The 15732-nt window shown below is 40.0% G+C and overlaps 1 protein-coding gene across 3 annotated transcripts in view; it reads right to left on the bottom strand.

The window, feature by feature from the left end:
* The window catches only part of CCDC50 (coiled-coil domain containing 50), a 65889-nt gene extending 52540 nt beyond the window's left edge, over positions 1-13349 (bottom strand). Inside the window, exon 1 of one of the 3 annotated variants that reach the window (XM_067738414.1) lies at positions 13149-13349. In XM_067738414.1, the coding sequence (XP_067594515.1) occupies positions 13149-13197 (49 nt within the window). In that variant the 5' untranslated portion in view covers positions 13198-13349. The remainder of the gene's footprint in view (positions 1-13148) is intronic. The other 2 variants (XM_067738415.1, XM_067738416.1) reach the window with 2 other exon arrangements.
* Between the last annotated feature and the right edge of the window lie 2383 nt (positions 13350-15732).

The following is a 15732-nucleotide window of genomic DNA, read 5'->3' as shown; positions in this document are numbered from 1 at the left end:
AGTTCAATAAACGGAACTTCCAATTATTACTGGCATCATCAGAGTTAATGAATTCTTATAATTAGTTATTTTCTATTAAGTACTTCTTTTAGTCAGGTCCCACTAAGTCCCTGATTAACACAGATATATCACTCTGTAGTACAGAATCTATAATGGAATAAGCAATCACTACTTCCTCTTATGAATGTATGGAAATGTTTCCTGGCAAGGAATTACAATATAATCAACAGTTGACTACATTTCAATAGCTCTTTCTAACTTCATATGTTTTCCCATGAGGGAGAACATGTTTCCTATATGTATGCATTGTGGGCCTGAGTTAAAAGGAAATCAATGTGTCTAGAATGTTTAATAAGCTCCACCACTCCAAACTTTTTTCAGTTGAATGTCCCGGATGAGAAAGCAAAGTAGAATTCTATGTGAAAGTCATGTAATTATAGTTTACTAAAATAGAAGAATCATCAAAGTATCACCATTAAGAATGGTCGGAGAGTAGACTGTTGAGAAGAAGTGCAGCCATCAAAATCTAAACAAAATATTAACATGTAAATTTAAAATACAGCATGCCTAAAACCAGATGAATTTTCCTAATTTCTGTTCCTTGAATACGCTAGTAAAAGCTTTCTGCCAAATCCACATGGCATTTTGGTATCTTACTATAAGAAATATAGATATCTCTTTCCCAATTTATAGAAATATAATGGCCTTATTGTAGCATATAAGGAACAAACAGGTTGAGTAAAAACAGCCCAGTTCCTCATTCCAGATACCGGTCAGAATTGTAGTTCTGCCTCTGTCAGCAGCTCACCAAGTGACCTTTGACAAGTCACTTTCCAAATCAGAACTTCAGTGTCCTGACCTATAAGGAAACAGTCCAAATTATTTTTAAGAATTCCTCCCACTTAGATATAGGGTAGTATGAAATTTAGTTGATTCAGTATAAGTAATATATATTTGTCTCTTGGATACAAGCACATCATCTAAAATGTCATAACCACAGCCTATATAAAAGACTACCCATACAGGATGACTGTTATGCTAACTTTCTCCTGTACCAAATATTGCTTTCTTCATTGCTGTTGTTGGTTTTACCATTTCTACCATACAAAATGGCAAACATCCACTTTTATCCACCTTATTTTACGTATAGTAGCCTTAACCACCAATAAATCTTAAAATAACCTTTTGTTCAATCTAGTGACTTATAAAAAGGTAGACTTATCCTGTCTCAACTAGCAGTTCTCACAGAGCCTTCAGTATCATGGTAAAATGAGACCATGTTATCATTCATTCACTGTCCAATGAACGCAATTATGGACAGTATTATTTACTAAAAGGTTAACCTGGGGCCCAATGAACAGAGTACAGCCTGGGAAAGCGAACACCCTCAATATTCAGAAGTCTTCTTGAAGATCACCAAATTTAAGTTCAACTAGAATGTGTTCTAAATGCCTTGGATTTCTCTATGTACTGCTACTGAAACTGGTTTCAGTATGGTATATTTGGTTATCCTATAGTATATTTGGCTGTCATGTAATTCCCCTGAAGAGGAAGTGAAAGAAAATCAGGGGCAGCCTGCATCTGTGAACAGGAAAACAAGCTGTCCAAACACCTTTCTGCTCTAAAGGATTGATTCACTTTCTCACTTGTTTTTTAAGAATTCAAAGTCATTTTGATGATTTTTAAAAACTGCTATAATATCTACTTAGAAGTATAAATTGGTTTTTGTAGCACTGCATGTTTTTAAAACAGTGTTAACTTCTAATACACCACATGAAGCTGAAAGAGACTACGCAGTATGCCCTAATTTAGAAAACCATCCTAAAATAAGTATGAATTAAACGTATCCACCCCCAAAGCAAAAATTCTTGAGCTCTTTTGCTCACGCTTTCCCACCCTCTCTTGATCATAGACCATACCAGGTTTATAATCTGTACATTCATCTTTTTAGTTTCCAACTCAAAATATTCAGATTCTTCACAATCAGGAACTCTATAACCAAGAACTTAAAAAATACATGTTACATGTGACCTGTTTAGTTAAAACTTTATAAGAACTTTGACCCCTTTACCTAAAAATAAATTTAAAGGAGAAAACAGTAAACATAAAAAGTCTGAATAGAATCCAATACCATCTAAGAAACTAATTGGATCCTTTAGTAACAGCAACAAAATGATACCAGATCACAATCCTGGAAAATGTACACACTTGAACAGGGTCTTACTTAACTAAAATCAATCCGTAAACAGGTAAGATCATTGCTTCCAAAGGAGCCTACTATGTGTTTTGGCCTTGAGTTAACCTTAACACCAATCAGTCCCCTACAGACATGTGAGAGATGGGGAAATTTCATGCAACAAAAAGTAAAAGTGATTGCTTCTAATCCTCTATTCCTATCCCAGTGAATTCATGCAAATGATCATAGCCCTTATTCTAGTGTCATTAGTTCAGTTAGCTCAGGTCAGTCTGCCCACTGAACATAAGCTGTCAGATACTCTGACAAGTTTTCTGGAGTATCTCCTATGGGTAAGGATCCCCAAGTAGTACTGAGATCAGTCAGCTACCAGTCTTGTCTTGATGGAGAGCTTTCAGACCAATACAGAAGATGAGACATGTTGCTTAAGGAAGTAAGTTAAAAAGATACACAGGAAAGAAACAGGGTAGACTTAACTGAGAATCAGCATTTGAGCTGGGCCTGGGGAGGTAGTGAGAGGATGAGAGGATAGAAATATGCTATATTTAGATAGTATAGAAGGAAATACCATGCAGAGGATTAGGGCTCAAATAACAATGGTCTGGAAAAAGGAAAAGTTGGAGTATTTTAGGGTAACTTGAACAGTAATATCACTGAGACTGAATGTATAACACCGCATTTTGCAAAATACTTTCATATCCATTTCTTCAATTAACTCTCATGGAAAGTCCATATATTAGACACAGTAAATATTATCTCCAATAAACAGATAAAGAAAGTGAAGCTTAGAGATACTGAGTGTTTTCTCTGAGACCTTACATCAAATGAGTAGGAAAGATGAGATGTGAAACCAAGGCTTAACAAGTCTAGGTTCAAAGTACTTCCCCTTTCCAAAGAAGTCAGTCTGCTTAAGTTAAATTTTATACAAGCTTCCTTTCAATCTGGACAAATTATTTAATGTATCAGTAAACAAGAGCAAATACTGCAAAATAATTCTAGGAGGAGCTCAGTTACTTAAAAGATACACAGCAGAAATGCACAGAGTAAAATGGTAGCCTCCTACTCTATTTAAGATGAAGAAAATGATACTTACATTACATACTGCCAAGTAAGTAGGAATCAGAAATGTGTGCATTTCTTACCTCCCTTCAATTACACAAATTTCAACACCCATTCTCCACATTCAGGGGGAATAAATGGGGAGAACCAATAAACAGGAAACAAAAAGAAAACTAACTAATTAACAGTAGAATTTTAGGGGCTTCCCTGGTGGCGCAGTGGTTCAGAGTCTGCCTGCCGATGCAGGGGACGCAGGTTCGTGCCCTGGTCCGGAAAGATCCCACATGCCGCGGAGCGGCTGGGCCCGTGAGCCATGGTCGCTGAGCCTGCGCGTCCGGAGCCTGTGCTCCACAACAGGAAAGGCCACAACAGTGAGAGGCCCGCGTTAAAAAAAATGTAGAATTTTCGGAAACCCACATATGAAGAGCTAAATGAAAACTTAATTATTCCTACTATCTCCAATTGAGCAGATTTCACTTAGTAATCAATTATGAAACAGAAAACACATTAAGAACCTCAAGACAGTATATGGGAAACAGGTACCCTTCAGGTTTTAAGTGTCAACAAAAACTTTACATTTCATATCTAGAAAGGGTTTTTTAACAAGGACCTTGCTTACTCACCACATCCAGCTGCCTGTGGTATTTCAGCAATGTGTCTTGCAGTTGTGTGGTCACCAGCATACACCTATTCTGGTAAAATTATTAGAATAACCCTTTTTACTCACAAAGTGTCTGGGTTTGGCCTATAAATTATTTGGCAGCGCTGCCTTTAAGCCTCAGTAATTATCCTATTTTGGGGGAGCCTGAGTGCCACTGCAACCAAGTTCCTGGAATTCAGGGATGTTAAAAGCACAGTAAACTGGAGTCTATCAATAATAGCTCCCCAGCCATTTTCTAAACCTTCAGCTTGTCCCTTCCAATATACACACATAGCCAAAATGATCTTTCAAACATTAGCTCTGTGGAGTTTTAATGGGGTAACTTACAAGGGGAAAAGAAAAGAAGAAATGCTTCATGGGTACACTAAAGCCCAATTTAAAATAATGAGGTCTGACCATGGAAAACTGGGAAAACAACAGAAGCAGACATGGCAAGTTAGAGTCCAGCAATCACTGACAGGATAAGGAACCATTTGTAAGCAAAGCCAGAAAGTGATCTGTAAATGCAGACACTGAGAGTGCATAGTCCTTTCCAAAATAGCTGCTGGCAGATGTCAGGCCAATCTCAACGTGCAGATGAGAGGATATGAATCTTAATCAAGTCCCTTGTTTCTCTTCCTCTACTTCTGGTTTCCCATCTAGACAATAAAAACGTTTCGAAAGTATTTGCCAACCCTAACATTCTGTATTTTGCTGAATTTCATAATATGAAAGACGAAGCTAATATTTTAAAGTATTTGGTGGGAAGTGCTACTCAAAAATTAGTGAATTTAATACCTAAAGTGAATCATGGACTCCTCTATATAGTCAACAGGCAAAAAAATTTGTTGATGGGGAGGCAATGAAGAGGGAAAGATATCCTTGTAAGTCATTTGTGCTTTTACTATATGCAGTTAAAAGTCCTGGAGTAATGCTAATGGAAAGTGACTCAGTCTTTATGACTCATTAGAAAAATAAAAGCCAAAAAAGTCCAGTGGGGACTCCCCTGGTGTTTGGTCATTGAGAAGCTGTATCAGGACTAGAAATGCCCATCACACGCTAGGCCTTCAAAGTTTAGTGGTAAATCAACCGAGGTACTTCTGATACAAGTTTCCAAGGAGACAAAGTGGCACTTCATTCATGCAAATGTTCGTAACATGTTTTGAGGAGAACCAGTAACAAGTAAGAAGCTAAGAATCATAAGCAAACTTTTTAGAAGTTGAACTTGTTTACTCAGGCACTTCACTCATGAAAGCCCCACAGATCCTTACTCAGAGTTGGCATATGGATTATTCTCACTTTACATAAGATTTCTACCTTGATAATCAATTGTGAAGTCCCTAGAAATTTATAGGGAGAGCACATTTTCTTCTTAAAAAAAAGTAAAATAAAAATCAGGATGTAAGCCTGTATTTTTAAAAGTCACTACAAAAATAAAACATGCTACACGAGTTCAGCCAATAATAGTCCCCAACAGGGCACCACTATAATTAAGAAAAGTTTTGATAAATGTTCATAGTGATAACTGAAATATCAAAAAAGATTAAATAGGGAAGTTTTTTAAACGGTTTCACTGAAATGGTCCCAAAGAAATTATTGTTTTTCTACAAAGTACCAGATAGTAAAGAATTTAAGCTTTGCTGATCATAGTCTCTGTTATAATGACACTCATCTCAGCATTCGCAGCATGAAGGCAGCCACAGACAATATGTAAACAAATGAGCAAAGTTATGTTCCAATAAAACTTTAGGCATTGAAATTTGAATTCCATATAATTTTTACCTGTCACAAAACATTCTTCTTCCTCTTTTTTTAAATCATTAAAAAATGTAAAGACTATCTTCAGCTCACTTGTATAAAAACAAGCGGTGGCCCATAGGCCATAGTTTGCAAACCCCTCTCTTAGAGGAACTAATTTCAATTACTAAAAGGAAAAAAAAAAAATACTGCCCATTCTTTAACCCTGATAAAGAAATGAGTTGCCAATGCAAAAGCTTAAAAAAATCAGAGTAGGGTAGGATCAATCCCTGCATTAGGGTGGCCACAGTATTCTTAGTCATATGTTCCAAATGTCTATTGTAAGTCCAAGAGTATAATCTAGATATAAAAAACTATAGATTCCCGGGACCATCTCCAAGAGATTCAGCTGATATCAAGTAGGGCAGGAATATGTTTATAGCAAAGCTCCCCACATCATCCTAATGTTACACCAAGGTTTAAAGACCACCGACATTTTCAAAATATTTATCTGATAGAAGACTTGAATTCAGAATATGTAAAGAACCCTCAAAACTCAATAAAAAGAAAACAGTCTGATTTTTGTTTTAAAGGCAAAGCTTAGAACACACACTCCTTCGACAAACGATATGAGAATGGGAAATACGCACAAGAAAAGAGGCTCCAATCATTAGTCATTAGAGAAATGCAAATTAAAGCCACATAAGATAATATTACACTTAAAATTTAGATCACACAGCTACGAAACAACAAAACCAGAATTTAAACCCTTAAAAAATTAGTCAAAATTTTTTAAAAATATATCTTGACAATGTAAAGTGCAGACAAGGATGCAGAGCAATTGGAGCTCACATACGTTGCTTGTGGGAATGCAAAACAGTACAGGCCACTTTGAAAAAGTCTGGCAGTTTCTTATAAAGCTAAACATACATTCACCATATGACCCAGTAATCCTACCCTAGGTGCTTACCCAAGAGAAATGAAAACATGTCCACCCCCCAAAAAAAACCTGTATACGAATGTTTACAGAGACTATTTATAACCACCAAAAGTGAAAACACCCCAGTGTTCGTCAACCAGTGAATGGATAAGCAAATGGTGGTACAGCCATACACTGGAACTCAGCAATAAAAAAGAACAAAATTACTGATGCTCACATGATATCAGATGTATTATGGTAAGCGAAAGAAGCCAAACTCAAAAAGCAACTTATTGGATGATCCCATGTATATGACATTTTTGTAAAGGCAAAACTATAGGGACAGCAAACACATCAGCGGTTGGTGGAGGTGGGGAAAAGGGTGGAGCAGTCTGGGGGTTATGTAACTGTTCTGTATCTTGACTGCTGTGGTGGGTACAAGACTATACATTTGTCCAAACTCAGAACTGCATACTAAGAAGGATGCGTTTTTACTGTACGTGAATTATACATCAATGAATTTGACTAAAAAGAAAAAAAAACACTGATATACAACAAGCAAGACTGGTTTTACATTGGTTCTGGTTTATCAGAAAGCTTTCAATGTTTTTATGTCAGTGTATGGTTACCAACTATTATATGAAGACCTACATATCTTAATGTGTGTGTGTTTATGTGTTTTAATGCTAATAATGACCAAAAAAAAACAGTTGTTTTGAGTATGCATGTTTGTCGTGTCCTTTTAAAAGTAGTATCTAGGAACTCTTTTGTACTGGTTTCTAAATTCAAACATCTGGGAATAAATAGTCTAAATAATCCCCAAGGTATATAAGACCAATGATCCTTTGTAGGTCTTATTTAGGATCTAGGGTACCCTAATTTTACAGGTTTGAAGCACAGGACACTTTTAAATAGGTCATCAGTTAAAAACATTAATCCAACAGCCCTTCCAGTGGCTACATCTGAAACTGCAAATGTAGCTGTGATAAGGTTTATTTTTTTCCCCTTATAGGTCAGGGTAGTTAATTTTAAAATACACTCCTGTACTTAGAGAACTGGCATTTCAAGCAGAGTTTACTTAAGTTTTGTGGTATCACACTGCTTTTTGTTACTGAGGCAAAAATTCATTTATCTCAATCAAAACTTCTATGTTCTTGAAAAGAACTAGAGAAAAAAACATAGCCTATGGCTTTCTTTATTTCCCTAATATGTTTAAACTTCTTAAAATGTCCAAGCCTCTAAACATTAGCCCCTTCAGCTGAGTATACCAGAGAAGAAATGCATTTTCTAGGTAGAAAAAAACACTGAGGCAGGAGTATGACCTCCTGTAGTTCACCCAGTAATTCATTTGCTGAATCGAAATAAAAACCTAAAAAAAAAAAGCTTTTAATTAAAAAATAAAATGAAACCTATGTTAACTCATTAACATTCATATCAAACATTATCCCTAAAATAAGTTGAGAAAAATCTCTGGAATTGTTTTGTCATTCATTATTTTTATTCCACTGTTTTAAATGACAGTATTAACGGAATACATGAGGAATGATTCTTATGCATCTACAGAATAATTTAAAAGAAAGAGAAGAAGAGTGAGAGGGAACAAAGGAAGAGAGAGGAAGGGAGGAGACAGGAAAGGAAGGGGAAGGTGGGAAAGGAGAGAGCAGGGAAGACTGAGCTGTGTGAATACTCAGTTTTGAACTTTTCTAAGGCTAGGCCCCATGTGACAATTTTTAGATACTTAGCCTTAGCGGTTTGATACAACTCACTTTCCCATCCTGGCTCTCAGATTTTCATCTGGAAAATCTGGCTGGCCTAGATCAGTGGTTTTTAATGCTTTCTACTCTGAGATCCTTTTTTTAAAATAGCAATTAACTTTACAGTTTCCCACAAGGGAGAAGTTGTCCTTTATGTACTTGTTAGTTTAAAAAAAAAAAAAAGCATTTCTCAAATCATTAAGATAATCTTTATTTTACAATTAACAGCTATTTCATTTTTTAAAAATCACTGATTCATTTAAGAAGGTACTGCATACCTGCATATAGCAATAAACTGAAAGATGTTTTTTCCCCTTATGTGAGAGGCATTCTGGATGCACGTACGGAATTTCAAGGGTTCTTTACAACAACTCTTTGAATTCTACAGGACTGCATCTCCACCACAGCGAAGATCAGAGAAGAAAAAACATTAGAAAAATAGATTAAAAGTTTTTATAAAGTTAATAGCGGCACTAAGATACATGATGCCCATAGTTAAAAGGCATTATCTCTGCCCTTTAAGAGCTTATGCTCTGAGGACTTTCCTGGTGGCATCGTGGTTAAGAATCCGCCTGCTAATGCAGGGGACAAAGGTTCGAATCCTGGTCCGGGAAGATCCCACATGCCGCAGAGCAACTAAGCCCGCCTGCCACAACTACTGAGCCCGCCTGCCACAACTACTGAAGCCCGTGCGCCTAGAGCCCGTGCTCCGCAACAAGAGAAGCCGCTGCAATAAGAAGCCCGTGCACAGCAACAAAGAGTAGCCCCCGCTCGCTGCAACCACAGAGAGCCTGCACGCAGCAACAAAGACCCAACACAGCCAAAAATAAATAAAAATAAATTTATAAAATAAATAAATTAAAAAAAAACACACACAAAAAAAGAGCTTATGCTCTGAGAAGGAATATGAAATTATGCCAGAGATAGGTTTCCTAAACTAAAAGGGAGCATCTAGTATTCATGATTTACTCATTCATTCATTCACACATTCAAATATTTGCTGAATCTTTGCTGGCTATGTGAAAGACCTGAAGCCAGATGAGGGTAAGGAAAAGCAAGACACAAACCTCCTAACTCAAGATCTAGCCGTGGTCTCATTAAAAGACAATAACAACAACAAAAAAAAAAAACTGCTGTGGAATTTTGCAGAAAACAGAAAGTGAGTTTGCCCTGGAGCCAGATAATGCACCTCTCAGAGACCACCATCGCATTAGGTACCCAGTGTGCGTGTGGTATGCTTTAGATCTCTGGGACTACTTGGTTTATTCACTGCACCAGACATAATTTTGTATTCTTCCCCTTAAAGTTCTGGATTTATGCCATTAACTTAATTTACCCCATTATGCCACTGGGGTGTCCTGGACCTAAAATGAATCAGTGCTTTCTAGGCATACTTCAGAAAATGTATTAACTTTTGTCTTTCACGAAAGAAAAAGGATTTGCTCTCAGAATAGCTAGCTACCTTTATTTCAAGAAATGTCTCTACCAAGTGCACCAATTTCAGATGCTAATCGTGACTGCACTCAGGTGCACACGTGCCTGCACACACACACACAGAGTTAACTAACTTTGGAGACGGTGGAAACTTCCAGTTGAAGGACAGTAAGGATATATAACACATAATAAAATTTCTTACTGCTGAAAGGAAAGAAAAAAGAAGGTTAGCCCTGGTAGAAGATGGGAGGGTTGATACATAAGTGCTCAATGGCTAAAAGTGGGAAAACGCTAGTGACTAAAAAACTGCAAAGGAGTTAATAAACTTTAAAGGGTCTAGAAATGGCTTTGATGGACAGGCTACAGCACTCAGACCAAAACTTGAAGATAATGTGAAACCTCTGTTAGATGGTGGAAAGGGCAAGATTAGTGATTGGTGAGCAATTAAAACTAAGTAGAGAGGTGGGAATCAGACTGGAGAGAGGAAAAAAAAGTGGGGAGTGTGGATTGCGGTTTCAGAAAGAAGATTCAGCGAAGAAGCTAAAATTTACCAAAACTCTAAGCTTGTTAACTAATGAAAAGTGCTCTTTTTTTTGTGGGGGGGGGGGGCGGAGCTCTGATCTAAACTAAAAGACTTTCGGAATATTGTTGGAACCTTTGTCTATTTGAGAATACCTTTGTCTAGCACTCACAAACTGCATGGTGCATTTGAGTTACACATCTACTGATAAAAAGTGGCTGAGAATTATTTTCAATCTTGTGGCAAAGAACCTCAAACGTTTCAGAAGAAATAAAGCACTACTACCAAACAATGGCAACAGTATTTCCATTACAAAAAGTATTTAGATGTTCCAAATATGGTTTTAAACCAGAAATAATGATGTGTGTTGACATTTAGTTAGACTTAATTCTTTTCACTGCATAAGAACTCGCACATGTCCCTTTGTCTCCTATTTTAAGAGTTTCCCAAAGTAAAAATATTGCTGTAGTTATTTTTTTCAAAGGTCTGTCCAAATGTTGAATATCTTTGGCCATCTTAAAACTAAATAAGCAAGCATTCGATTTTAACCTAGAAAAAAAAAGTTTTCAAATAGTCTCTTTCCCTGATGTCAGCTGCTACCCATGACCTCTGTTGAGAAGTTCACAACAAAGTCCCAGGGCTCCCCATCCTCTCCTAAAGAAAAGGGCAGTGGGAAGGGACAGGCATCCACTGCATTCTTCTTCTCAATCTCTATTGGAATCTACCCCATGATCCCAAATTGTAATTGTATAGAAAGGTTTAGATTGATAGGAGAAGTAGAGGAGACAGATTTTTAAAACTGGAGTTTAAAAATCTGTGCCAGAATATTAAGCAAATTATTACTAAACTTCCTTTTCAAACTGAGTTGGAGTTTCAGTATTAAGAAGTCTCAATGTTTGTGTTTGTTTTATCCAATCATGGACACCAACTTTATTTTCTTTAATTAGGGTCCAGAAACATCGTTAGGGAGCAACTGGCTATAATTAAGAGTTATATTAGGGACAGATACACTTTATTCGATGTGAATACTTCCCAGATCAAAAACCACACCACCATTAGCACATTCCTAGTATAGTGTATCACTTCCTTTGATGATCTCTGAACTAGAAAAATCAGATGCTTACATAGACAATAATCTTCTCAACAATTTCGGACCACCTTCAAAGTAAATCGATACTTAATTCTAACTTAATGAAACAGCCACAGAAATGTCCTTACCACTTTACCATATCATGTAAACGCGACTGCCAAACACCATGTTGTGCAAAATAAAAGCAATCCAAATGTGTTAAACTCCGGAGTTTAGCAATGGAAAATTTTTGCATTTACAGATGGAAAGTGTTTGTTGAAACCCTTAAGAAAGAATATACTAGAATAAACCATTCATGTCTCGGTTAGAAACCAGAAGACCTAAGAGTAATATAAATGCATACACAGAAAGTGAGTTTCAAGTTTGTTTCAGGTCACTGACATACAGGGAGCTGGGTAAAATCTTAGCACTACCTAATACTTTACATATTAAGGTTGTTTTCTCTCTCTCTCTCTCTCTCTCTCTCTCTCTCTCTCTCATACCAGAAAGGTTAATGACAATCTCAAAGACCTGGACTTCCAAAGTGTAAATTTGCCTTTCCTATCTCTCAGGCTCCAGACTTGACAGTGTTAAGAAAAGTTCATTTACATATGAATGCCAGAATCTTCACCAAAGCCAGGTTAGGAACTGAAAGGTTGAAAAACACTATTTGATAAAAATCTCAGGCCTAAACTCTTAACATCCTTCAGGAACAACAGGACAGGCCCAGCCCAATTAAAAATTCTACATAAAATCGCCTAGTGTTTGGAACTCTGGGACATCAAGCAGGCAAGCTTTCTTCGGATTCTGGGGTCAGCCTGAGCACCCACAAGCCCCTTTGAATCAAATCAGGTTGGCAATGAAACACGCAGTTCCAAGAAAGCAAAGATTCTTATTTTCAATTCCATATTCCCAAGACAACGAAGACCACAAGAGTCAGCTGAAACAAATAACATCCACTACAAAGACAACCTCTGCAAGCCCGGATAGCACTCTGGGACTTCCATGCTTCCCAAGGTCAAAATAACAGCCAAAGATCACTAAAGATTAAGGCGATCCAGCACCCAAGATCTCAGTTGAAAAAAAAAAAAAAAATACTAGGTCTGGCTGAAGACGAGGAACAAGAAGTCAGTGGGCTACTTGCTAGAAGCCAAGCCAGACCAATACTAATCAATCTTGATTTTTCTGGACCTCAGTATACGGAGCCAGTAAAAATCAAGGTCACAGTGAGTCCCCTGCTCCCCCTTGCTTAGTGCTTTTTGTGAGAAAATGCTCATTTATAGCAGCTTCCCATCCGCTGCTTGCGCTGGGCAGTGCCCAGACTAAACTTTTAAACCTGGAGGAAGGTGGGAAAGTCAGCCAGCCAGACGCAGGGCTAGGAAAAGTAGACAGAAGGAGGGAAAGAGTCAAGTTTCAAAACAAAGGCTCCACAAGGAACTGAACGTCAACCCTTCCCCACTTCCTAGCCTTCAAGTTAGCTAGACTGGGCCTGAATTTTTAGGACACATCTCCCTGCTCTGGAGCATTCACTAACGGCATTTCTCTTCCCGAGAACCTTTGCACAACCACTTGATGAGGGTGGTGCTGACCTCTCTCCCACAATCTCCTCGTGTAGGAGAAAACTGAGGCTCAGAACGAAAGTGACTTGCCCAAGGTCCCACAGCAGAGCCTGAATTCAATTCCCTTCCGGCCAGGGCGGGCCGGCACCAGGTGGGCGCCGAGCGAGCGCCGCTGGGGACGCCGAGACGACGCCCCCGCCGGGAGGGACGCCGGGCTGGGAGCCGGAGGGGCCCCGGCGCGCGCTCCACGGCCCGGCCCCTACCTTCCTTGACTCCCGGCAGCTTGGATTGGTCGATGGTGACTTCAGCCATGTTGGCCCGGGCTCCGGGCTGCCCTTCGCCTCCCGCTTCCCGGCGGCCGTCGGCACCGAGCGCGGCCCGGAGCGCAGCAGGAGCAGCAGCAGCGCCCGACCCGGCGCAAAGTCAGGCCGGCAGCGCGCGCGGGCCCGGAGGACAGAGCGGGCCGCCGGGCAAGGACTGGCGACAAAGGCGGCGGGAGACGGGCCCCGGCGCAGCAGGCTGGCGGCCCAGCTGCCCCGCCGCAGCCACCTGCTCCCGCGCCCCCGGCCCAGATCGATACCAAATACCCCGAGCCCGGAAATGGACCCGGGCCGGCCAGTACGGAGGGAGAGAGGAGACAGAAAGGCCGGCGGGCGGGCAGACGGGCCTGGGTGGGGAGGGGGAGGGGAACTGCAGGTCTGTAACCGCAATCGCGAGTGGCTGGCGAGTGCAGATCGGCTCCCGCGGCCGCCTCCCTGCTGTCTCCTTTGTGCCGAGTGACGCGCGCCCGAGGCTGGGGCCCGGCGGTGCCCCCGCCCCCGCGCCCTGCCTCCCTCCCGACGAAGGGTCGCGTCTGTCGGTGTGGGGCTTTGTGTCCTGAAGGCTTCCTCAAAAAGGCCGCACGGGCCCCCCAGAACACAGTCGTTACTGTCTCCGGTGTAGTCCCCATTCTGTGAGCTGTTTCCACAGGATGCTTTGCTGTGAGACTGGCGCTCTCGGGCACTCTTTGCCTCCTGGGATTAGAGGAAAGGTAATACATGGGCGTTAAAAACGTCTGCTACAACTTACAGAACTAAAGAGCAGCTGATCAAAATCTGGACCAGTTAGGAGAAGAGAGTGTTCACAGTCAGCCGGGGGAACTGAGTCATTCATTCATCAGAAATGCATGAATGTCTTCCAAGTGTGATTTTTAGGTTCTGAGGGTGATAACAACGTGTGTCAGACATCTCTGTCTTCTGGCATGTCACACATTGGTCTATAATTGTGACATTTTTATCTCCTCGAAATAGACAGCATCTCCTGTCTGCATCTCCTGGCAACAGAATTCTCCCTCCCTATGGGAAGCCCTCCTCAGGAGGGCCTCCTCTCACAAGCTGGTACAACCGGAGAACCTCTCCACCATCAGCTAGCTTCCTCCCTCATCCACATACATTCATCTAAGGATGGGTGTGTGACCGAGACAGGTCAAGCAGAATACTTCTCTGGGGTTATTATATAAAGAAGGACAGATAAGCATTCTATTTCTTGTGGGGAGGGTTTCTCTTCCTAGTAGACAACGAAGCCAAACTGAAGACACAAACCACAATAGCAAACCAGCTGGTCCCTGGAGCAGCTGGGATTCCGGCTGCTCTGCATTCTGGGGTTTACCCCCAGCATCCTCTCAATTTAGGCTAGTAATTTTACTACCTTAAACTAGTAAAAGTTGATTTTCTGTCACTCACAGCTCAGAGTCACAGTATGAGAGGCCATATGTAGGAGGTTTTATTTGGACTTGACATTGACTAAGGCCAGAGAAAAATTAAGAAAGATTTTCTAGGCCAGAGGGTGGCAAACCGTGGCCCATAGGCCAAATCCAGCCCGCTGGATCTGAATGACTGCTTTTTATGTGTTTAAATGATTACATTTAAGTGGTTATAGAAATAACATAATATTTTCAATTTTGCCTCTTAGGACTCAAATTATAAAATATTTACTCTTGGACCATTTTCAGAAAAGGTTAGACAACCCTATTACTAGGCAGAAAGAACACCCAGTAAATTAAATGTGTAAATAGAAAGGAAGTACTATTAGAAATGTAGTTTTGTGAGGATTTTTAACTTGCCTGCCTCCTGTGACTTTTTTTTAAACTTCCTGTGGTCATAGAGAATATTTATAATAGCAGTATTGTCTGTTTCCCTCCCCAAAACCCATTGTCTTCACTGCTCTGTCATGCTCTGCCCTCAGAGGCTGACATTTATGAATATATCACCAGGGCCTCCTTGCCCTGTGGCTTCTTCCTTTTGAGTTAGACGAACACACAGCACTGGCAGAAGATCAAAAAAGGGAGGAGAGAAATATCAGGTGTGTATTACACTCCTTTCCTTTATGCTAGGCCAAAATTTTGGTCATACTGTGTCCCTCTGACTACAATGCCTGTCTAGAGCCCTCCTTCCCATTGTTCCAGCTCTCATGGGTCTCTAATAATACCATTTCTTTCCAGTGCCCCTTCAGGCCTAGGATAGTAATGGCTTCACTGCTGTTCCCTTAACCATACCCACGCCTTGGTAAGTAGTCCCTGCATTTTATTCTTTCCAGTTAAACCGTTTTGAGTGTGGCTTCTGTTTCTTGCCTAGGCTCTGACTAATATGGTTAAGATATGCCAAAGGGTCATTGCTTTGTTTTCCTTAAAAATATCTACATTTCTTATGATCTTCATAAGATCATAAGCCGTATTGATCTATTCATATGATCTCCACTTCCTATTCTCTCATTCTTTCTTGAACTTATTCCAATCATACTTTTTAGCCTCACCGCTCCAAAAACAGCTGTTTTTATTAGAATTAACGATGACCTCCATATTGCCAAATC

This window comes from Pseudorca crassidens, chromosome 5 (genome assembly GCF_039906515.1).
Source record: "Pseudorca crassidens isolate mPseCra1 chromosome 5, mPseCra1.hap1, whole genome shotgun sequence".
Classification (NCBI taxonomy): domain Eukaryota; kingdom Metazoa; phylum Chordata; class Mammalia; order Artiodactyla; family Delphinidae; genus Pseudorca; species Pseudorca crassidens.
The sequence above is the reverse complement of the archived record's forward strand: the minus strand, read 5'-3'. Positions and strand labels throughout refer to the sequence as shown.